The 25,812-nt window shown below is 34.3% G+C and overlaps 1 protein-coding gene and 1 long non-coding RNA gene across 2 annotated transcripts; both read left to right on the plus strand.

Moving 5' to 3' along the window:
- Positions 1-12,605: 12,605 nt before the first annotated feature.
- LOC148166690 (uncharacterized) lies at positions 12,606-13,587 on the plus strand. The gene is made up of 2 exons (XR_015771035.1): positions 12,606-12,656; positions 13,106-13,587. It is a non-coding gene; the product is annotated as an uncharacterized LOC148166690 (long non-coding RNA).
- A 1,670-nt stretch (positions 13,588-15,257) lies between these two features.
- On the plus strand, positions 15,258-24,558 carry LOC148166691 (uncharacterized). The gene is made up of 3 exons (XM_088049081.1): positions 15,258-15,322; positions 15,371-15,726; positions 24,468-24,558. Exons 1-2 carry the CDS (start codon positions 15,308-15,310, stop codon positions 15,668-15,670), a joined length of 315 nt encoding a protein of 104 aa, XP_087905207.1. The 5' UTR covers positions 15,258-15,307; the 3' UTR covers positions 15,671-15,726; positions 24,468-24,558.
- Positions 24,559-25,812: the final 1,254 nt, after the last annotated feature.

Raw genomic sequence — 25,812 nt, forward strand, 5'->3', positions numbered from 1 at the left:
GCGGCATCGTTTTTCTCGCGATTTTTTACATAAGAAATCGTTTTTAGATTTTCCAAAAGTCGAAATTTGCAAATTTTCGCAAAAATTTATGACTAAAACTATGGCCAAACTTCTCATATTGATATCTCGCTTATTTTTTAGAGTAAACTCGAGTTATTATACATCAGTGAACGCAGAATTTTACGCAGATTCCAAATCTGGGATTTAAATTTAGATCCGATAACAAATAACTGAGTTATGGCCGATCAAAGTTTCGGATAGTTGATTTTCATTTTTTCTCATTTTTCCCAATTTTCAAAGTTAAATATCTCGGAAACTATTAGAGATATTGAGATGCGGTTTGCGCCATCGTTTTTCTCGGCTCATTTTACGTTAGAAAAAGTGCTTAAAAGCCCAAAATTCGATAGTCGATTTTTCGCGAAAAAAAATTGCGACTCAAACGATGAAAATTTTTATTTTTTTTTATTTTTGGGCATAACTCCTAAACCGTTTGTTTGATCGATCTCAAATTGGGCCAGTAGATAGATTTTGAGCTCCTCTTTCGACTGATATATAATTCAATGCTATTAAACGTCATTTTCATTTTGAAAACATTGATTGAAAATCACCCCAAAATGACCACTTCCAAACAGTTTTTGGTCAATGCTTTCTTTATTTCTTAGGTAAACTCAATAAATTTTGACTCATTTTACGCAGAATCTCACGCTGAATCCAAATCTGGAATTTAAATTCAGATCCGACAACAAATAACTGAGTTATGGCCGTTTGAATTTTTGGGTTGTCGCCAGATGGCCAAATTTTTGAAGGTTCCAAACAATTCATGCTCGATATCTCGAAAACTATTTCAGATATTGGAATGCGGTTTGCGGCATCGTTTTTCTCGCGATTTTTTACATAAGAAATCGTTTTTAGATTTTCCAAAAGTCGAAATTTGCAAATTTTCGCAAAAATTCATGACTAAAACTATGGCCAAACTTCTCATATCGATATCTCGCTTATTTTTTAGAGTAAACTCGAGTTATTATACATCAGTGAACGCAGAATTTTACGCAGATTCCAAATCTGGGATTTAAATTCAGATCCGACAACAAATAACTGAGTTATGGCCGATCAAAGTTTCGGATAGTTCATTTTCATTTTTTCTCATTTTTCCCAATTTTCAAAGTTAAATATCTCGGAAACTATTAGAGATATTGAGATGCGGTTTGCGCCATCGTTTTTCTCGGCTCATTTTACGTTAGAAAAAGTGCTTAAAAGCCCAAAATTCGATAGTCGATTTTTCGCGAAAAAAAATTGCGACTCAAACGATGAAAATTTTTATTTTTTTTTATTTTTGGGCATAACTCCTAAACCGTTTGTTTGATCGATCTCAAATTGGGCCAGTAGATAGATTTTGAGCTCCTCTTTCGACTGATATATAATTCAATGCTATTAAACGTCATTTTCATTTTGAAAACATTGATTGAAAATCACCCCAAAATGACCACTTCCAAACAGTTTTTGGTCAATGCTTTCTTTATTTCTTAGGTAAACTCAATAAATTTCGACTCATTTTACGCAGAATCTCACGCTGAATCCAAATCTGGAATTTAAATTCAGATCCGACAACAAATAACTGAGTTATGGCCGTTTGAATTTTTGGGTTGTCGCCAGATGGCCAAATTTTTGAAGGTTCCAAACAATTCATGCTCGATATCTCGAAAACTATTTCAGATATTGGAATGCGGTTTGCGGCATCGTTTTTCTCGCGATTTTTTACATAAGAAATCGTTTTTAGATTTTCCAAAAGTCGAAATTTGCAAATTTTTGCAAAAATTCATGACTAAAACTATGGCCAAACTTCTCATATCGATATCTCGCTTATTTTTTAGAGTAAACTCGAGTTATTATACATCAGTGAACGCAGAATTTTACGCAGATTCCAAATCTGGGATTTAAATTCAGATCCGACAACAAATAACTGAGTTATGGCCGATCAAAGTTTCGGATAGTTGATTTTCATTTTTTCTCATTTTTCCCAATTTTCAAAGTTAAATATCTCGGAAACTATTAGAGATATTGAGATGCGGTTTGCGCCATCGTTTTTCTCGGCTCATTTTACGTTAGAAAAAGTGCTTAAAAGCCCAAAATTCGATAGTCGATTTTTCGCGAAAAAAAATTGCGATTCAAACGATGAAAATTTTTATTTTTTTTTATTTTTGGGCATAACTCCTAAACCGTTTGTTTGATCGATCTCAAATTGGGCCAGTAGATAGATTTTGAGCTCCTCTTTCGACTGATATATAATTCAATGCTATTAAACGTCATTTTCATTTTGAAAACATTGATTGAAAATCACCCCAAAATGACCACTTCCAAACAGTTTTTGGTCAATGCTTTCTTTATTTCTTAGGTAAACTCAATAAATTTTGACTCATTTTACGCAGAATCTCACGCTGAATCCAAATCTGGAATTTAAATTCAGATCCGACAACAAATAACTGAGTTATGGCCGTTTGAATTTTTGGGTTGTCGCCAGATGGCCAAATTTTTGAAGGTTCCAAACAATTCATGCTCGATATCTCGAAAACTATTTCAGATATTGGAATGCGGTTTGCGGCATCGTTTTTCTCGCGATTTTTTACATAAGAAATCGTTTTTAGATTTTCCAAAAGTCGAAATTTGCAAATTTTTGCAAAAATTCATGACTAAAACTATGGCCAAACTTCTCATATCGATATCTCGCTTATTTTTTAGAGTAAACTCGAGTTATTATACATCAGTGAACGCAGAATTTTACGCAGATTCCAAATCTGGGATTTAAATTCAGATCCGACAACAAATAACTGAGTTATGGCCGATCAAAGTTTCGGATAGTTGATTTTCATTTTTTCTCATTTTTCCCAATTTTCAAAGTTAAATATCTCGGAAACTATTAGAGATATTGAGATGCGGTTTGCGCCATCGTTTTTCTCGGCTCATTTTACGTTAAAAAAAGTGCTTAAAAGCCCAAAATTCGATAGTCGATTTTTCGCGAAAAAAAATTGCGACTCAAACGATGAAAATTTTTATTTTTTTTTATTTTTGGGCATAACTCCTAAACCGTTTGTTTGATCGATCTCAAATTGGGCCAGTAGATAGATTTTGAGCTCCTCTTTCGACTGATATATAATTCAGTGCTATTAAACGTCATTTTCATTTTGAAAACATTGATTGAAAATCACCCCAAAATGACCACTTCCAAACAGTTTTTGGTCAATGCTTTCTTTATTTCTTAGGTAAACTCAATAAATTTTGACTCATTTTACGCAGAATCTCACGCTGAATCCAAATCTGGAATTTAAATTCAGATCCGACAACAAATAACTGAGTTATGGCCGTTTGAATTTTTGGGTTGTCGCCAGATGGCCAAATTTTTGAAGGTTCCAAACAATTCATGCTCGATATCTCGAAAACTATTTCAGATATTGGAATGCGGTTTGCGGCATCGTTTTTCTCGCGATTTTTTACATAAGAAATCGTTTTTAGATTTTCCAAAAGTCGAAATTTGCAAATTTTTGCAAAAATTCATGACTAAAACTATGGCCAAACTTCTCATATCGATATCTCGCTTATTTTTTAGAGTAAACTCGAGTTATTATACATCAGTGAACGCAGAATTTTACGCAGATTCCAAATCTGGGATTTAAATTCAGATCCGACAACAAATAACTGAGTTATGGCCGATCAAAGTTTCGGATAGTTGATTTTCATTTTTTCTCATTTTTCCCAATTTTCAAAGTTAAATATCTCGGAAACTATTAGAGATATTGAGATGCGGTTTGCGCCATCGTTTTTCTCGGCTCATTTTACGTTAGAAAAAGTGCTTAAAAGCCCAAAATTCGATAGTCGATTTTTCGCGAAAAAAAATTGCGACTCAAACGATGAAAATTTTTATTTTTTTTTATTTTTGGGCATAACTCCTAAACCGTTTGTTTGATCGATCTCAAATTGGGCCAGTAGATAGATTTTGAGCTCCTCTTTCGACTGATATATAATTCAATGCTATTAAACGTCATTTTCATTTTGAAAACATTGATTGAAAATCACCCCAAAATGACCACTTCCAAACAGTTTTTGGTCAATGCTTTCTTTATTTCTTAGGTAAACTCAATAAATTTTGACTCATTTTACGCAGAATCTCACGCTGAATCCAAATCTGGAATTTAAATTCAGATCCGACAACAAATAACTGAGTTATGGCCGTTTGAATTTTTGGGTTGTCGCCAGATGGCCAAATTTTTGAAGGTTCCAAACAATTCATGCTCAATATCTCGAAAACTATTTCAGATATTGGAATGCGGTTTGCGGCATCGTTTTTCTCGCGATTTTTTACATAAGAAATCGTTTTTAGATTTTCCAAAAGTCGAAATTTGCAAATTTTCGCAAAAATTCATGACTAAAACTATGGCCAAACTTCTCATATCGATATCTCGCTTATTTTTTAGAATAAACTCGAGTTATTATACATCAGTGAACGCAGAATTTTACGCAGATTCCAAATCTGGGATTTAAATTCAGATCCGACAACAAATAACTGAGTTATGGCCGATCAAAGTTTCGGATAGTTGATTTTCATTTTTTCTCATTTTTCCCAATTTTCAAAGTTAAATATCTCGGAAACTATTAGAGATATTGAGATGCGGTTTGCGCCATCGTTTTTTTCGGCTCATTTTACGTCAGAAAAAGTGCTTAAAAGTCGAAAATTCGATAGTCGATTTTTCGCGAAAAAAAATTGCGACTCAAACGATGAAAATTTTTCAATTTTTTTATTTTTGACCATAACTCGTAAACCGTTTGTTTGATCGATCTCAAATTGGGCCAGTAGATAGATTTTGAGCTCCTCTTTCGACTGATATATAATTCAATGCTATTAAACGTCATTTTCATTTTGAAAACATTGATTGAAAATCACCCCAAAATGACCACTTCCAAACAGTTTTTGGTCAATGCTTTCTTTATTTCTTAGGTAAACTCAATAAATTTTGACTCATTTTACGCAGAATTTCACGCTGAATCCAAATCTGGAATTTAAATTCAGATCCGACAACAAATAACTGAGTTATGGCCGTTTGAATTTTTGGGTTGTCGCCAGATGGCCAAATTTTTGAAGGTTCCAAACAATTCATGCTCGATATCTCGAAAACTATTTCAGATATTGGAATGCGGTTTGCGGCATCGTTTTTCTCGCGATTTTTTACATAAGAAATCGTTTTTAGATTTTCCAAAAGTCGAAATTTGCAAATTTTCGCAAAAATTCATGACTAAAACTATGGCCAAACTTCTCATATCGATATCTCGCTTATTTTTTAGAGTAAACTCGAGTTATTATACATCAGTGAACGCAGAATTTTACGCAGATTCCAAATCTGGGATTTAAATTCAGATCCGACAACAAATAACTGAGTTATGGCCGATCAAAGTTTCGGATAGTTGATTTTCATTTTTTCTCATTTTTCCCAATTTTCAAAGTTAAATATCTCGGAAACTATTAGAGATATTGAGATGCGGTTTGCGCCATCGTTTTTCTCGGCTCATTTTACGTTAGAAAAAGTGCTTAAAAGCCCAAAATTCGATAGTCGATTTTTCGCCGAAAAAAAATTGCGACTCAAACGATGAAAATTTTTATTTTTTTTTATTTTTGACCATAACTCGTAAACCGTTTGTTTGATCGATCTCAAATTGGGCCAGTGGATAGATTTCGAGCTCCTCTTTCGAATGATATATAATACAAAGGTATTAAACGTCGTTTTTACATTAAAAATAGTGATTGAAAATCACCCCAAAATGACCACTTCCAAACAGTTTTTGGTCAATGCTTTCTTTATTTCGTAGGTAAACTCAATAAATTTTGACTCATTTTACGCAGAATCTCACGCTGAATCCAAATCTGGAATTTAAATTCAGATCCGACAACAAATAACTGAGTTATGGCCGTTTGAATTTTTGGGTTGTCGCCAGATGGCCAAATTTTTGAAGGTTCCAAACAATTCATGCTCGATATCTCGAAAACTATTTCAGATATTGGAATGCGGTTTGCGGCATCGTTTTTCTCGCGATTTTTTACATAAGAAATCGTTTTTAGATTTTCCAAAAGTCGAAATTTGCAAATTTTCGCAAAAATTCATGACTAAAACTATGGCCAAACTTCTCATATCGATATCTCGCTTATTTTTTAGAGTAAACTCGAGTTATTATACATCAGTGAACGCAGAATTTTACGCAGATTCCAAATCTGGGATTTAAATTCAGATCCGACAACAAATAACTGAGTTATGGCCGATCAAAGTTTCGGATAGTTGATTTTCATTTTTTCTCATTTTTCCCAATTTTCAAAGTTAAATATCTCGGAAACTATTAGAGATATTGAGATGCGGTTTGCGCCATCGTCTTTCTCGGCTCATTTTACGTTAGAAAAAGTGCTTAAAAGCCCAAAATTCGATAGTCGATTTTTCGCGAAAAAAAATTGCGACTCAAACGATGAAAATTTTTATTTTTTTTTATTTTTGACCATAACTCGAAAACCGTTTGTTTGATCGATCTCAAATTGGGCCAGAGGATAGATTTTGAGCTCCTCTTTCGACTGATATATAATTCAATGCTATTAAACGTCATTTTCATTTTGAAAACATTGATTGAAAATCACCCCAAAATGACCACTTCCAAACAGTTTTTGGTCAATGCTTTCTTTATTTCGTAGGTAAACTCAATAAATTTTGACTCATTTTACGCAGAATCTCACGCTGAATCCAAATCTGGAATTTAAATTCAGATCCGACAACAAATAACTGAGTTATGGCCGTTTGAATTTTTGGGTTGTCGCCAGATGGCCAAATTTTTGAAGGTTCCAAACAATTCATGCTCGATATCTCGAAAACTATTTCAGATATTGGAATGCGGTTTGCGGCATCGTTTTTCTCGCGATTTTTTACATAAGAAATCGTTTTTAGATTTTCCAAAAGTCGAAATTTGCAAATTTTCGCAAAAATTCATGACTAAAACTATGGCCAAACTTCTCATATCGATATCTCGCTTATTTTTTAGAGTAAACTCAAGTTATTATACATCAGTGAACGCAGAATTTTACGCAGATTCCAAATCTGGGATTTAAATTCAGATCCGACAACAAATAACTGAGTTATGGCCGATCAAAGTTTCGGATAGTTGATTTTCATTTTTTCTCATTTTTCCCAATTTTCAAAGTTAAATATCTCGGAAACTATTAGAGATATTGAGATGCGGTTTGCGCCATCGTCTTTCTCGGCTCATTTTACGTTAGAAAAAGTGCTTAAAAGCCCAAAATTCGATAGTCGATTTTTCGCGAAAAAAAATTGCGACTCAAACGATGAAAATTTTTATTTTTTTTTATTTTTGACCATAACTCGAAAACCGTTTGTTTGATCGATCTCAAATTGGGCCAGAGGATAGATTTTGAGCTCCTCTTTCGACTGATATATAATTCAATGCTATTAAACGTCATTTTCATTTTGAAAACATTGATTGAAAATCACCCCAAAATGACCACTTCCAAACAGTTTTTGGTCAATGCTTTCTTTATTTCGTAGGTAAACTCAATAAATTTTGACTCATTTTACGCAGAATCTCACGCTGAATCCAAATCTGGAATTTAAATTCAGATCCGACAACAAATAACTGAGTTATGGCCGTTTGAATTTTTGGGTTGTCGCCAGATGGCCAAATTTTTGAAGGTTCCAAACAATTCATGCTCGATATCTCGAAAACTATTTCAGATATTGGAATGCGGTTTGCGGCATCGTTTTTCTCGCGATTTTTTACATAAGAAATCGTTTTTAGATTTTCCAAAAGTCGAAATTTGCAAATTTTCGCAAAAATTCATGACTAAAACTATGGCCAAACTTCTCATATCGATATCTCGCTTATTTTTTAGAGTAAGCTCGAGTTATTATACATCAGTGAACGCAGAATTTTACGCAGATTCCAAATCTGGGATTTAAATTCAGATCCGACAACAAATAACTGAGTTATGGCCGATCAAAGTTTCGGATAGTTGATTTTCATTTTTTCTCATTTTTCCCAATTTTCAAAGTTAAATATCTCGGAAACTATTAGAGATATTGAGATGCGGTTTGCGCCATCGTCTTTCTCGGCTCATTTTACGTTAGAAAAAGTGCTTAAAAGCCCAAAATTCGATAGTCGATTTTTCGCGAAAAAAAATTGCGACTCAAACGATGAAAATTTTTATTTTTTTTTATTTTTGACCATAACTCGAAAACCGTTTGTTTGATCGATCTCAAATTGGGCCAGAGGATAGATTTTGAGCTCCTCTTTCGACTGATATATAATTCAATGCTATTAAACGTCATTTTCATTTTGAAAACATTGATTGAAAATCACCCCAAAATGACCACTTCCAAACAGTTTTTGGTCAATGCTTTCTTTATTTCGTAGGTAAACTCAATAAATTTTGACTCATTTTACGCAGAATCTCACGCTGAATCCAAATCTGGAATTTAAATTCAGATCCGACAACAAATAACTGAGTTATGGCCGTTTGAATTTTTGGGTTGTCGCCAGATGGCCAAATTTTTGAAGGTTCCAAACAATTCATGCTCGATATCTCGAAAACTATTTCAGATATTGGAATGCGGTTTGCGGCATCGTTTTTCTCGCGATTTTTTACATAAGAAATCGTTTTTAGATTTTCCAAAAGTCGAAATTTGCAAATTTTCGCAAAAATTCATGACTAAAACTATGGCCAAACTTCTCATATCGATATCTCGCTTATTTTTTAGAGTAAGCTCGAGTTATTATACATCAGTGAACGCAGAATTTTACGCAGATTCCAAATCTGGGATTTAAATTCAGATCCGACAACAAATAACTGAGTTATGGCCGATCAAAGTTTCGGATAGTTGATTTTCATTTTTTCTCATTTTTCCCAATTTTCAAAGTTAAATATCTCGGAAACTATTAGAGATATTGAGATGCGGTTTGCGCCATCGTCTTTCTCGGCTCATTTTACGTTAGAAAAAGTGCTTAAAAGCCCAAAATTCGATAGTCGATTTTTCGCGAAAAAAAATTGCGACTCAAACGATGAAAATTTTTATTTTTTTTTATTTTTGACCATAACTCGAAAACCGTTTGTTTGATCGATCTCAAATTGGGCCAGAGGATAGATTTTGAGCTCCTCTTTCGACTGATATATAATTCAATGCTATTAAACGTCATTTTCATTTTGAAAACATTGATTGAAAATCACCCCAAAATGACCACTTCCAAACAGTTTTTGGTCAATGCTTTCTTTATTTCGTAGGTAAACTCAATAAATTTTGACTCATTTTACGCAGAATCTCACGCTGAATCCAAATCTGGAATTTAAATTCAGATCCGACAACAAATAACTGAGTTATGGCCGTTTGAATTTTTGGGTTGTCGCCAGATGGCCAAATTTTTGAAGGTTCCAAACAATTCATGCTCGATATCTCGAAAACTATTTCAGATATTGGAATGCGGTTTGCGGCATCGTTTTTCTCGCGATTTTTTACATAAGAAATCGTTTTTAGATTTTCCAAAAGTCGAAATTTGCAAATTTTCGCAAAAATTCATGACTAAAACTATGGCCAAACTTCTCATATCGATATCTCGCTTATTTTTTAGAGTAAGCTCGAGTTATTATACATCAGTGAACGCAGAATTTTACGCAGATTCCAAATCTGGGATTTAAATTCAGATCCGACAACAAATAACTGAGTTATGGCCGATCAAAGTTTCGGATAGTTGATTTTCATTTTTTCTCATTTTTCCCAATTTTCAAAGTTAAATATCTCGGAAACTATTAGAGATATTGAGATGCGGTTTGCGCCATCGTCTTTCTCGGCTCATTTTACGTTAGAAAAAGTGCTTAAAAGCCCAAAATTCGATAGTCGATTTTTCGCGAAAAAAAATTGCGACTCAAACGATGAAAATTTTTATTTTTTTTTATTCTTTTATTAAACTTCTCATATCGATATCTCGCTTATTTTTTAGAGTAAATTTGAGTTATTATACATCAGTGAACGCAGAATTTTACGCAGATTGCAAATTTGGGATTTAAATTTAGTGTCTTTATGATGTCATGGCTTTTGTAGTATCAGAGGAAGATTAACACCTAAAACTATTTGGTTTGTTTTAGTCGGAAAAAGAAATGAGCACTGAAATGTCCGACAAGCTGGCTGCGGTTACATCAGCATATAAAAACCACAATGATCTACAAGAATTGAAGAAGTCGTTAAATGAGATATTTTTGGGGAAGCGCCACTTGCGAAGGACTAACCTTGGCTCTTGGCTCTTGGATCAGTTGGAATTAGAGCAATAATCAATTACCATTAATTAAGAATGGATAGTTTCGTCCATTTCAGATTGTTTCCCTCGTCTTTTTTAGGTAAGCCAACAAACATGTTCCTAATGAAACTTTTTCACACTTTTTGCAAGAAGGAGGTAGAGTGTCGAGTTTGTGTTTTTTTATTTTATTAATACTCCTTTAGTTTAATTTGAGGGTATTGTTTTTTATCATTCTTCCTTATTCCTGCAAATGGTTTTGATTCAAAAATTGTAAGTTTTAAAAACAAAAGTTTAGCCCTCTGGTGAGAGGAGGCGTGAACTATCAACTTCGGCGTTATTCCGCTAGGTGGCTTTTATGGAAAAACTTCTCTCACTTTTCGGTGTAAATAAATACAATAAACTACTTAACTTGTTAATTTTATCCTCAGAAAAACGAATCTGAACTTTGATTTAAGATTTACGACTTTGTTAATATTTTATTTAATATTATTTATGGACTAAAGACTGTTGACGCATGTCCTAGCTTCTATGCTTCGTTGACAGATTGCTTGACGCGGGAAATTGAATTTTAAAATTTTTAATTTGCATTTTCTCAAAAAATCTTGCAGATAGCGAGGAACGGAGACCAAAAATGGATGTGGAAATGTCAAATTATGCCATGTGCATAGTTTCGTGTCGATCTGCGAACTTTCGCGTTTTTCGCCAAAAAAAGTTCAAAGACTAAACATCATGGATTTTTGGCGATTTCGACAAAAAATAAAATCTCTTTGAAACCGACTTTTTCCATCAATTTGGACCTCAGGAACAAGAATCCGTCAAAGATTTTTCGATCAGACGCTCCGTTAATGTTTTATTAATTTTTCAAACTTTTATTTGGTTTGCAGTTTTTCGATGAAAATTAAAGCAAGAAAATACTCTTTTTATTAATTTTGTCCTCAGGAGTAAGAATCTAAAGTCTGATTTAACATTCACGACTTGGTTACGATTCTATTAATTATTAAAAATTATTGTGTCTCTATCTTAACGTATGTCTTAACTTGACTATTTTGACAGCACACATTGAGGTTATGTTCATGATTTAACAAGAAACTACCAGAATTCTTTACTGTTTACTTTCTCGTTCTTCTGGGCATGGTAGCAAAGAAATTACACAAGTTAAGAAGTTCATTTGAAGCTATTTAGAGTTGGAGTTGATTTGCAACAAATTGATGGGTCTTTATTGAAATTTTTAAACGCAGGTAAGCTGAAAACTGTTTGAATTCCAGCCTTGAAATGTTTCGTGGTATTTCCAGGTTCCAACTTCATTACCAGAGTTTATTATTAAAGAGACTGAATCGATGGATGATACCCATAGCCTAAGATGTCGAAAAGGCGGTTGTCGTCGCTCAACGCTGAAGGACTCTGCAAGTTATTGCACAGAATTGAAGAAACCACCCATTCAGTGCTCCCAGAGTACAGTGAATTGATCCATCACGAAAAAGGTGCTGCTTTACTGCAATATGGATGAAAAAGGTTAAATTCAAAGTCAAATGTTCTTTTTCCAGTGGTTGAAGATGTCGTTCAGTGACTGGGAGATGTTTCAAGTGTTGCCTTATTGCATTGCGGGAGCACGAAGTTTGCAATGTTGAGTCTACGAGCAGAAAACGAGTATTCTCCTCTAGAGAAGAGCCAAAGGAACTCAACCAACGGAAACAGAGCATCATCGAGATGCAGTTGTCAAGAAAGAAAATATGTACTACAAAGGCTCTGAAGGTCATCTGGTGTCTTGTGAGCTATTTTGTGAAGTCAAGGAAACATCATTTATTGGTTTCTTGAAAACGCGAGATCTGTTTGTTCAGGAAGGATGGAAGGTTTGTTTGTTTTCTTTTCTCTCCATTCATGGTCTCACCTTAATCTCTTAGTTGCAGCTTAACACAACTTTGTTGTCTTTCCTGTTGGTCAAGAAGCAGGCGCAATTAAAAGCTTTGCCGTGAAGAAACAGCAATTGACTGCACAGAGTAAGAAGAGTTTTTCAGGTGAGATAAACAAACATGTTCTTGATGAAACTTTTTTACACTTCTTGCAGGAAGGAAGATGGTGGAAGGCGTGATATTACATCAACACTCAACTCAGGCATAGGAATGATGCCGAAGAGAGGATGCGAAATCTCGAGGTTTTAGAGGCTAAACAACTCCGGACTGACCGGACTATCCAGATACTTTGGGTGACAGTGCGGCGCGCGCGCGCTGTCGACTGAAGAGTCTGTTGATTTCGCTCAAGGATGGAATCGAAAGCGATCATTTCTGTGTCGAAGCTCTTCGAAATCGGGGAAGACTCAAAACCAAACACAAGTTTAGGTTTGTGGTTTTTCTTAAACTAATTTTGTTGATTTAGGAGAAAACGTTGCCAGAATTCGCCGACGAAATAAGAAAGTTGAAGGCGATGATCGTCAAACACGAAAACAGAATTCGAGCGTTGTTGTCTTATCATTTCTAAACAAGTGCTCAAATCGTTTGCAATTTTCGCTTCTACTTAATTATTATGTCATTTTTTATCACCCCAAAGTGGCTCTTTAATATATATTATCTACGATTGTTAAATGTCTAGTTATAGAAGATTATAATATTTTTATGAAACAAATTTTCGCGAAAATTCATGATTAAAAAAACAATGCCAAACTTCTCATATCGATATCTCGCTTGTTTTTTGGTGTAAACTTGCGTTATTATACATCATTTTACCCATCGGCCACGGTGGATTATTCCCACGGACATTTACCCATTGTTAATCCCATCCTGATCTGAAGGCTTTGGATCACATCCCTTTGGTCCGTCCAGAGGTCGATTCTCCACCCACATCTAGACCTTAAGATCTTGTACTTGAAGTTGGTATGGTTCCTAGCCTGCGAATTTACGTTCTTTTTCTTTTTGGCGAAGTCAGAAACGCAGCTGCTGGTGGTGCTGATGCTAGTGACAAGTTGTCACGTTCCAAATGTTGCAGGTGAAGCGAGAGTTCCACGACTTCCGATGCACGTGACGTTGACTCCGCGGAAGCTTAGCCCTTCTTCGTTTTCACCGGCCTCATCTTCAGTCTCTCTGCCTCTTCGTGGTCCTCACCGCCCAAACACGGTACAAGAAATTCACGGCTTTCATCCAAGTCGTCTTCTCGGTTCTAATCCTCCTGAAATCAACCCAGAAAACTGAAAAACGATATTAAAATCCGCTCGGTTTCGAACAGTTTTCGCACCATCTTCGATCACGCAAGCAGTCCGCGAAGAGTGCAGCTCGTTTTACAGCGCGATCAAATCGACAAGAGGTACAACTTGTACACGTTCGAAATCACCACGAAAGTGCAAGCGGGGATTTTAAGGGGGGACACTTTTCAACAACGAGGTGGGGGGTTCAAGGTACAAGTCGGGCTAGACGAAATCGGCTGTCTCGCTTGTAGTAACAACAATTTAACGACGGTCAAAAGACCGAAAGAAGCGAGATTTAATGTAAGGAGTGTAGTCGAGGCGGTTTTCAACGTCTTTCTAAGTCCTGTTGTAGTTTTTAAGTAGAAACTTTGTACTCATTAATTTATTCATGTTAATGTTTGTGTTATTAATAAATTTCTTTAAATTTGCCGGTTCTTATTTGGGCTGTGTGTGATTGGTTGAAAACTAAACAGGTTTCTTCGCGACTGATATTTGAAATTTAATCGAAACCTTCTTAAAACATTTTTTTTTATTAATTTAGACTTCAGGAACAAGATTCTGTACTCTAAAGTCGGATTCAAAACGTAATTATAACTTTACTTAAAATTAAAATTTGCAATTTGCATTCATTTTTCGGTGTAAATAAATACAATAAACTACTTAACTTGTTAATTTTAATCTCAGAAAAACGAATCTAAACTTTGATTTAAGATTTACGACTTTGTTAATATTTTATTTAATATTATTTATGGACAGATCTGTTGACGCATGTCCTAGCTTCTATGCTTCGTTGACAGATTGCTTGACGCGGGAAATTGAATTTTGAAATTTTTAATTTGCATTTTCTCAAAAAATCTTACAGATAGCGAGGAACGGAGACCAAAAATGGATGTGGAAATGTCAAATTATGCCATGTGCAAAGTTTCGTGCCGATCTGCGAACTTTCGCGTTTTTCGCCAAAAAAAGTTCAAAGACTAAACATCATGGATTTTTGGCGATTTCGACAAAAAATAAAATCTCCTTGAAACCGACTTTTTCCATCAATTTGGACCTCAGGAACAAGAATCCGTCAAAGATTTTTCGATCCGACGCTCCGTTAATGTTTTATTAATTTTTCAAACTTTTATTTGGTTTGCAGTTTTTCGATGAAAATTAAAGCAAGAAAATACTCTTTTTATTAATTTTGTCCTCAGGAGTAAGAATCTGAAGTCTGATTTAACATTCACGACTTGGTTACGATTCTATTAATTATTTAAAAATGGTATTGTGTCTCTATCTTAACGTATGTCTTAACTTGAATATTTTGACAGCACACATTGAGGTTATGTTCATGATTTACTAAACTTATTTTCAGAGTACAACAAATGATTAACAACGATCCTGCTTGCACAAGAGACTACCAGAATTCTTTACTGTTTACTTTCTCGTTCTTCTGGGCATGGTAGCAAAGAAATTACACAAGTTAAGAAGTTCATTTGAAGCTATTTTTAGTTGGAGTTGATTTGCAACAAATTGATGGGTCTTATTGAAATTTTTAAACGCAGGTAAGCTGAAAACTGTTTGAATTCCAGCCTTGAAATGTTTCGTGGTATTTCAGGTTCCAACTTCATTACCAGAGTTTATTATTAAGAGACTGAATCGATGGATGATACCCATAGCCTAAGATGTCGAAAAGGCGGTTGTCGTCGCTCAACGCTAAAGGACTCTGCAAGTTATTGCACAGAATTGAAGAAACCACCCATTCAGTGCTCCCAGAGAACAGTGAATTGATCAAGGAGCATAACATCATGAAAAAGGTGCTGCTTTACTGCAATGTGGATGAAAAAGGTTAAATTTAAACATGTTTTAAGTCAAAGTCAAATGTTCTTTTTCCAGTGGTTGAAGATGTCGTTCAGTGACTGGGAAATGTTCAGAGTGTTGCTGATTTCATTGCGGGAGCACGAAGTTTGCAACGTTTTCAAACCTGATGAGTCTACGAGCAAAAAACGAGTGTTTCTCCAGAGAAGGCTCAAAGGAACTCAACCAACGGAAACAAAATATCATCGAGATGCAGTTGTCAAGAAAGAAAATACTACAAAGGCTCTGAAGGTCATCTGGTGTCTTGTCAGCTATTTTGTGAAGTCAAAGAAACATCAAGGAATGGAAGTTTATAGAGAATTTTTATTGGTTTTTTGAAAACGCGAGATCTGGAATTCTGGATGCATCGCTGCTTGTTTGAGGAAGGATGGAAGGTTTGTTTTCTTTTCTCTCCATTTATGGTTTTTGGCAAACCTGCGCTAGACGTTAACTGTTACCAATAAACATCCCTAGGGGCTGCACCAACTTTAGACGAGTGCATTTGATGGTCACGTGCAGTAAAATTCGTAATTTTGGAATGCGGTTTGCGGCATCGTTTTTCTCGCGATTTTTTACATAAGAAATCGTTTTTAGATTTTCCAAAAGTCGAAATTTGCAAATTTTCGCAAAAATTCATGACTAAAACTATGGCCAAACTTCTCATATCGATATCTCGCTTATTTTTTAGAGAAAACTTGAGTTATTATACATCAGTGAACGCAGAATTTTACGCAGATTCCAAATCTGGGATTTAAATTCAGATCCGACAACAAATAACTGAGTTATGGCCGATCAAAGTTTCGGATAGTTGATTTTCATTTTTTCTCATTTTTCCCAATTTTCAAAGTTAAATATCTCGGAAACTATTAGAGATATTGAGTTGCGGTTTGCGCCATCGTTTTTCTCGGCTCATTTTACGTTAGAAAAAGTGCTTAAAAGCCCAAAATTCGATGGTCGATTTTTCGCGAAAAAAAATTGCGACTCAAACGATGAAAATTTTTATTTTTTTTTATTTTTGGCCATAACTCCTAAACCGTTTGTTTGATCGATCTCAAATTGAGCCAGTAGATAGATTTCGAGCTCCTCTTTCGAATGATATATAATACAAAGGTATTAAACGTCGTTTTTACATTAAAAATAGTGATTGAAAATCACCCCAAAATGACCACTTCCAAACAGTTTTTGGTCAATGCTTTCTTTATTTCGTAGGTAAACTCAATAAATTTTGACTCATTTTACGCAGAATCTCACGCTGAATCCAAATCTGGAATTTAAATTCAGATCCGACAACAAATAACTGAGTTATGGCCGTTTGAATTTTTGGGTTGTCGCCAGATGGCCAAATTTTTGAAGGTTCCAAACAATTCATGCTCGATATCTCGAAAACTATTTCAGATATTGGAATGCGGTTTGCGGCATCGTTTTTCTCGCGATTTTTTACATAAGAAATCGTTTTTAGATTTTCCAAAAGTCGAAATTTGCAAATTTTCGCAAAAATTCATGACTAAAACTATGGCCAAACTTCTCATATCGATATCTCGCTTATTTTTTAGAGTAAACTCGAGTTATTATACATCAGTGAACGCAGAATTTTACGCAGATTCCAAATCTGGGATTTAAATTCAGATCCGACAACAAATAACTGAGTTATGGCCGATCAAAGTTTCGGATAGTTGATTTTCATTTTTTCTCATTTTTCCCAATTTTCAAAGTTAAATATCTCGGAAACTATTAGAGATATTGAGATGCGGTTTGCGCCATCGTTTTTCTCGGCTCATTTTACGTTAGAAAAAGTGCTTAAAAGCCCAAAATTCGATAGTCGATTTTTCGCGAAAAAAAATTGCGACTCAAACGATGAAAATTTTTATTTTTTTTTATTTTTGACCATAACTCGAAAACCGTTTGTTTGATCGATCTCAAATTGGGCCAGTGGATAGATTTTGAGCTCCTCTTTCGACTGATATATAATTCAATGCTATTAAACGTCATTTTCATTTTGAAAACATTGATTGAAAATCACCCCAAAATGACCACTTCCAAACAGTTTTTGGTCAATGCTTTCTTTATTTCGTAGGTAAACTCAATAAATTTTGACTCATTTTACGCAGAATCTCACGCTGAATCCAAATCTGGAATTTAAATTCAGATCCGACAACAAATAACTGAGTTATGGCCGTTTGAATTTTTGGGTTGTCGCCAGATGGCCAAATTTTTGAAGGTTCCAAACAATTCATGCTCGATATCTCGAAAACTATTTCAGATATTGGAATGCGGTTTGCGGCATCGTTTTTCTCGCGATTTTTTACATAAGAAATCGTTTTTAGATTTTCCAAAAGTCGAAATTTGCAAATTTTCGCAAAAATTCATGACTAAAACTATGGCCAAACTTCTCATATCGATATCTCGCTTATTTTTTAGAGTAAACTCGAGTTATTATACATCAGTGAACGCAGAATTTTACGCAGATTCCAAATCTGGGATTTAAATTCAGATCCGACAACAAATAACTGAGTTATGGCCGATCAAAGTTTCGGATAGTTGATTTTCATTTTTTCTCATTTTTCCCAATTTTCAAAGTTAAATATCTCGGAAACTATTAGAGATATTGAGATGCGGTTTGCGCCATCGTTTTTCTCGGCTCATTTTACGTTAGAAAAAGTGCTTAAAAGCCCAAAATTCGATAGTCGATTTTTCGCCGAAAAAAAATTGCGACTCAAACGATGAAAATTTTTATTTTTTTTTATTTTTGGGCATAACTCCTAAACCGTTTGTTTGATCGATCTCAAATTGGGCCAGTAGATAGATTTTGAGCTCCTCTTTCGACTGATATATAATTCAGTGCTATTAAACGTCATTTTCATTTTGAAAACATTGATTGAAAATCACCCCAAAATGACCACTTCCAAACAGTTTTTGGTCAATGCTTTCTTTATTTCTTAGGTAAACTCAATAAATTTTGACTCATTTTACGCAGAATCTCACGCTGAATCCAAATCTGGAATTTAAATTCAGATCCGACAACAAATAACTGAGTTATGGCCGTTTGAATTTTTGGGTTGTCGCCAGATGGCCAAATTTTTGAAGGTTCCAAACAATTCATGCTCGATATCTCGAAAACTATTTCAGATATTGGAATGCGGTTTGCGGCATCGTTTTTCTCGCGATTTTTTACATAAGAAATCGTTTTTAGATTTTCCAAAAGTCGAAATTTGCAAATTTTCGCAAAAATTCATGACTAAAACTATGGCCAAACTTCTCATATCGATATCTCGCTTATTTTTTTGAGTAAACTCGAGTTATTATACATCAGTGAACGCAGAATTTTACGCAGATTCCAAATCTGGGATTTAAATTCAGATCCGACAACAAATAACTGAGTTATGGCCGATCAAAGTTTCGGATAGTTGATTTTCATTTTTTCTCATTTTTCCCAATTTTCAAAGTTAAATATCTCGGAAACTATTAGAGATATTGAGATGCGGTTTGCGCCATCGTCTTTCTCGGCTCATTTTACGTTAGAAAAAGTGCTTAAAAGCCCAAAATTCGATAGTCGATTTTTCGCGAAAAAAAATTGCGACTCAAACGATGAAAATTTTTATTTTTTTTTATTTTTGACCATAACTCGAAAACCGTTTGTTTGATCGATCTCAAATTGGGCCAGAGGATAGATTTTGAGCTCCTCTTTCGACTGATATATAATTCAATGCTATTAAACGTCATTTTCATTTTGAAAACATTGATTGAAAATCACCCCAAAATGACCACTTCCAAACAGTTTTTGGTCAATGCTTTCTTTATTTCGTAGGTAAACTCAATAAATTTTGACTCATTTTACGCAGAATCTCACGCTGAATCCAAATCTGGAATTTAAATTCAGATCCGACAACAAATAACTGAGTTATGGCCGTTTGAATTTTTGGGTTGTCGCCAGATGGCCAAATTTTTGAAGGTTCCAAACAATTCATGCTCGATATCTCGAAAACTATTTCAGATATTGGAATGCGGTTTGCGGCATCGTTTTTCTCGCGATTTTTTACATAAGAAATCGTTTTTAGATTTTCCAAAAGTCGAAATTTGCAAATTTTCGCAAAAATTCATGACTAAAACTATGGCCAAACTTCTCATATCGATATCTCGCTTATTTTTTAGAGTAAGCTCGAGTTATTATACATCAGTGAACGCAGAATTTTACGCAGATTCCAAATCTGGGATTTAAATTCAGATCCGACAACAAATAACTGAGTTATGGCCGATCAAAGTTTCGGATAGTTGATTTTCATTTTTTCTCATTTTTCCCAATTTTCAAAGTTAAATATCTCGGAAACTATTAGAGATATTGAGATGCGGTTTGCGCCATCGTCTTTCTCGGCTCATTTTACGTTAGAAAAAGTGCTTAAAAGCCCAAAATTCGATAGTCGATTTTTCGCGAAAAAAAATTGCGACTCAAACGATGAAAATTTTTATTTTTTTTTATTTTTGACCATAACTCGAAAACCGTTTGTTTGATCGATCTCAAATTGGGCCAGAGGATAGATTTTGAGCTCCTCTTTCGACTGATATATAATTCAATGCTATTAAACGTCATTTTCATTTTGAAAACATTGATTGAAAATCACCCCAAAATGACCACTTCCAAACAGTTTTTGGTCAATGCTTTCTTTATTTCGTAGGTAAACTCAATAAATTTTGACTCATTTTACGCAGAATCTCACGCTGAATCCAAATCTGGAATTTAAATTCAGATCCGACAACAAATAACTGAGTTATGGCCGTTTGAATTTTTGGGTTGTCGCCAGATGGCCAAATTTTTGAAGGTTCCAAACAATTCATGCTCGATATCTCGAAAACTATTTCAGATATTGGAATGCGGTTTGCGGCATCGTTTTTCTCGCGATTTTTTACATAAGAAATCGTTTTTAGATCTTCCAAAAGTCGAAATTTGCAAATTTTCGCAAAAATTCATGACTAAAACTATGGCCAAACTTCTCATATCGATATCTCGCTTATTTTTTAGAGTAAGCTCGAGTTATTATACATCAGTGAACGCAGAATTTTACGCAGATTCCAAATCTGGGATTTAAATTCAGATCCGACAACAAATAACTGAGTTATGGCCGATCAAAGTTTCGGATAGTTGATTTTCATTTTTTCTCATTTTTCCCAATTTTCAAAGTTAAATATCTCGGAAACTATTAGAGATATTGAGATGCGGTTTGCGCCATCGTCTTTCTCGGCTCATTTTACGTTAGAAAAAGTGCTTAAAAGCCCAAAATTCGATAGTCGATTTTTCGCGAAAAAAAATTGCGACTCAAACGATGAAAATTTTTATTTTTTTTTATTTTTGACCATAACTCGAAAACCGTTTGTTTGATCGATCTCAAATTGGGCCAGAGGATAGATTTTGAGCTCCTCTTTCGACTGATATATAATTCAATGCTATTAAACGTCATTTTCATTTTGAAAACATTGATTGAAAATCACCCCAAAATGACCACTTCCAAACAGTTTTTGGTCAATGCTTTCTTTATTTCTTAGGTAAACTCAATAAATTTTGACTCATTTTACGCAGAATCTCACGCTGAATCCAAATCTGGAATTTAAATTCAGATCCGACAACAAATAACTGAGTTATGTCCGTTTGAATTTTTGGGTTGTCGCCAGATGGCCAAATTTTTGAAGGTTCCAAACAATTCATGCTCGATATCTCGAAAACTATTTCAGATATTGGAATGCGGTTTGCGGCATCGTTTTTCTCGCGATTTTTTACATAAGAAATCGTTTGTAGATTTTCCAAAAGTCGAAATTTGCAAATTTTCGCAAAAATTCATGACTAAAACTATGTCCAAACTTCTCATATCGATATCTCGCTTATTTTTTAGAGTAAACTCGAGTTATTATACATCAGTGAACGCAGAATTTTACGCAGATTCCAAATCTGGGATTTAAATTCAGATCCGACAACAAATAACTGAGTTATGGCCGATCAAAGTTTCGGATAGTTGATTTTCATTTTTTCTCATTTTTCCCAATTTTCAAAGTTAAATATCTCGGAAACTATTAGAGATATTGAGATGCGGTTTGCGCCATCGTTTTTCTCGGCTCATTTTACGTTAGAAAAAGTGCTTAAAAGCCCAAAATTCGATAGTCGATTTTTCGCGAAAAAAAATTGCGACTCAAACGATGAAAATTTTTATTTTTTTTTATTTTTGGGCATAACTCCTAAACCGTTTGTTTGATCGATCTCAAATTGGGCCAGTGGATGGATTTTGAGCTCCCTCTTTCGACTGATATATAATTCAATGCTATTAAACGTCATTTTCATTTTGAAAACATTGATTGAAAATCACCCCAAAATGACCACTTCCAAACAGTTTTTGGTCAATGCTTTCTTTATTTCTTAGGTAAACTCAATAAATTTTGACTCATTTTACGCAGAATCTCACGCTGAATCCAAATCTGGAATTTAAATTCACATCCGACAACAAATAACTGAGTTATGGCCGATCAAAGTTTCGGATAGTTGATTTTCATTTTTTCTCATTTTTCCCAATTTTCAAAGTTAAATATCTCGGAAACTATTAGAGATATTGAGATGCGGTTTGCGCCATCGTTTTTTTCGGCTCATTTTACGTCAGAAAAAGTGCTTAAAAGTCGAAAATTCGATAGTCGATTTTTCGCGAAAAAAAATTGCGACTCAAACGATGAAAATTTTTCAATTTTTTTATTTTTGACCATAACTCGTAAACCGTTTGTTTGATCGATCTCAAATTGGGCCAGTAGATAGATTTTGAGCTCCTCTTTCGACTGATATATAATTCAATGCTATTAAACGTCATTTTCATTTTGAAAACATTGATTGAAAATCACCCCAAAATGACCACTTCCAAACAGTTTTTGGTCAATGCTTTCTTTATTTCTTAGGTAAACTCAATAAATTTTGACTCATTTTACGCAGAATTTCACGCTGAATCCAAATCTGGAATTTAAATTCAGATCCGACAACAAATAACTGAGTTATGGCCGTTTGAATTTTTGGGTTGTCGCCAGATGGCCAAATTTTTGAAGGTTCCAAACAATTCATGCTCGATATCTCGAAAACTATTTCAGATATTGGAATGCGGTTTGCGGCATCGTTTTTCTCGCGATTTTTTACATAAGAAATCGTTTTTAGATTTTCCAAAAGTCGAAATTTGCAAATTTTCGCAAAAATTCATGACTAAAACTATGGCCAAACTTCTCATATCGATATCTCGCTTATTTTTTAGAGTAAACTCGAGTTATTATACATCAGTGAACGCAGAATTTTACGCAGATTCCAAATCTGGGATTTAAATTCAGATCCGACAACAAATAACTGAGTTATGGCCGATCAAAGTTTCGGATAGTTGATTTTCATTTTTTCTCATTTTTCCCAATTTTCAAAGTTAAATATCTCGGAAACTATTAGAGATATTGAGATGCGGTTTGCGCCATCGTTTTTCTCGGCTCATTTTACGTTAGAAAAAGTGCTTAAAAGCCCAAAATTCGATAGTCGATTTTTCGCGAAAAAAAATTGCGACTCAAACGATGAAAATTTTTATTTTTTTTTATTTTTGGGCATAACTCCTAAACCGTTTGTTTGATCGATCTCAAATTGGGCCAGTTGATGGACTTTGAGCTCCTCTTTCGACTGATATATAATTCAATGCTATTAAACGTCATTTTCATTTTGAAAACATTGATTGAAAATCACCCCAAAATGACCACTTCCAAACAGTTTTTGGTCAATGCTTTCTTTTTTTCTTAGGTAAACTCAATAAATTTTGACTCATTTTACGCAGAATCTCACGCTGAATCCAAATCTGGAATTTAAATTCAGATCCGACAACAAATAACTGAGTTATGGCCGTTTGAATTTTTGGGTTGTCGCCAGATGGCCAAATTTTTGAAGGTTCCAAACAATTCATGCTCGATATCTCGAAAACTATTTCAGATATTGGAATGCGGTTTGCGGCATCGTTTTTCTCGCGATTTTTTACATAAGAAATCGTTTTTAGATTTTCCAAAAGTCGAAATTTGCAAATTTTCGCAAAAATTCATGACTAAAACTATGGCCAAACTTCTCATATCGATATCTCGCTTATTTTTTAGAGTAAACTCGAGTTATTATACATCAGTGAACGCAGAATTTTACGCAGATTCCAAATCTGGGATTTAAATTCAGATCCGACAACAAATAACTGAGTTATGGCCGATCAAAGTTTCGGATAGTTGATTTTCATTTTTTCTCATTTTTCCCAATTTTCAAAGTTAAATATCTCGGAAACTATTAGAGATATTGAGATGCGGTTTGCGCCATCGTTTTTTTCGGCTCATTTTACGTCAGAAAAAGTGCTTAAAAGTTGAAAATTCGATAGTCGATTTTTCGCGAAAAAAAATTGCGACTCGATGAAAATTTTTCAATTTTTTTATTTTTGACCATAACTCGTAAACCGTTTGTTTGATCGATCTCAAATTGGGCCAGTGGATAGATTTTGAGCTCCTCTTTCGACTGATATATAATTCAATGCTATTTAACGTCATTTTCATTTTGAAAACATTGATTGAAAATCACCCCAAAATGACCACTTCCAAACAGTTTTTGGTCAATGCTTTCTTTATTTCTTAGGTAAACTCAATAAATTTTGACTCATTTTACGCAGAATCTCACGCTGAATCCAAATCTGGAATTTAAATTCAGATCCGACAACAAATAACTGAGTTATGGCCGTTTGAATTTTTGGGTTGTCGCCAGATGGCCAAATTTTTGAAGGTTCCAAACAATTCATGCTCGATATCTCGAAAACTATTTCAGATATTGGAATGCGGTTTGCGGCATCGTTTTTCTCGCGATTTTTTACATAAGAAATCGTTTTTAGATTTTCCAAAAGTCGAAATTTGCAAATTTTCGCAAAAATTCATGACTAAAACTATGGCCAAACTTCTCATATCGATATCTCGCTTATTTTTTAGAGTAAATTTGAGTTATTATACATCAGTGAACGCAGAATTTTACGCAGATTGCAAATTTGGGATTTAAATTTAGTGTCTTTATGATGTCATGGCTTTTGTAGTATCAGAGGAAGATTAACACCTAAAACTATTTGGTTTGTTTTAGTCGGAAAAAGAAATGATCACTGAAATGTCCGACAAGCTGGCTGCGGTTACATCAGCATATAAAAACAACAATGATCTACAAGAATTGAAGAAGTCGTTAAATGAGATATTTTTGAGGAAGCGCCACTTGCGAAGGACTAACCTTGGCTCTTGGCTCTTGGATCAGTTGGAATTAGAGCAATAATCAATTACCATTAATTAAGAATGGATAGTTTCGTCCATTTCAGATTGTTTCCCTCGTCTTTTTTAGGTAAGCCAACAAACATGTTCCTAATGAAACTTTTTCACACTTTTTGCAAGAAGGAGGGAGAGTGTCGAGTTTGTGTTTTTTTATTTTATTAATACTCCTTTAGTTTAATTTGAGGGTATTGTTTTTTATCATTCTTCCTTATTCCTGCAAATGGTTTTGATTCAAAAATTGTAAGTTTTAAAAACAAAAGTTTAGCCCTCTGGTGAGAGGAGGCGTGAACTATCAACTTCGGCGTTATTCCGCTAGGTGGCTTTTATGGAAAAACTTCTCTCACTTTTCGGTGTAAATAAATACAATAAACTACTTAACTTGTTAATTTTAACCTCAGAAAAACGAATCTGAACTTTGATTTAAGATTTACGACTTTGTTAATATTTTATTTAATATTATTTATGGACTAAAGACTGTTGACGCATGTCCTAGCTTCTATGCTTCGTTGACAGATTGCTTGACGCGGGAAATTGAATTTTAAAATTTTTAATTTGCATTTTCTCAAAAAATCTTGCAGATAGCGAGGAACGGAGACCAAAAATGGATGTGGAAATGTCAAATTATGCCATGTGCATAGTTTCGTGTCGATCTGCGAACTTTCGCGTTTTTCGCCAAAAAAAGTTCAAAGACTAAACATCATGGATTTTTGGCGATTTCGACAAAAAATAAAATCTCTTTGAAACCGACTTTTTCCATCAATTTGGACCTCAGGAACAAGAATCCGTCAAAGATTTTTCGATCCGACGCTCCGTTAATGTTTTATTAATTTTTCAAACTTTTATTTGGTTTGCAGTTTTTCGATGAAAATTAAAGCAAGAAAATCCTCTTTTTATTAATTTTGTCCTCAGGAGTAAGAATCTGAAGTCTGATTTAACATTCACGACTTGGTTACGATTCTATTAATTATTTAAAAATGGTATTGTGTCTCTATCTTAACGTATGTCTTAACTTGAATATTTTGACCGCACACATTGAGGTTATGTTCATGATTTACTAAACTTATTTTCAGAGTACAACAACGATCCTGCTTGCACAAGAGACTACCAGAATTCTTTACTGTTTACTTTCTCGTTCTTCTGGGCATGGTAGCAAAGAAATTACACAA

This window comes from Gnatocerus cornutus, unplaced genomic scaffold (assembly GCF_029298725.1).
Source record: "Gnatocerus cornutus isolate USDA-ARS CGAHR unplaced genomic scaffold, icGnaCorn1.1 ctg00000023.1, whole genome shotgun sequence".
NCBI classification, from domain to species: Eukaryota; Metazoa; Arthropoda; class Insecta; order Coleoptera; family Tenebrionidae; genus Gnatocerus; species Gnatocerus cornutus.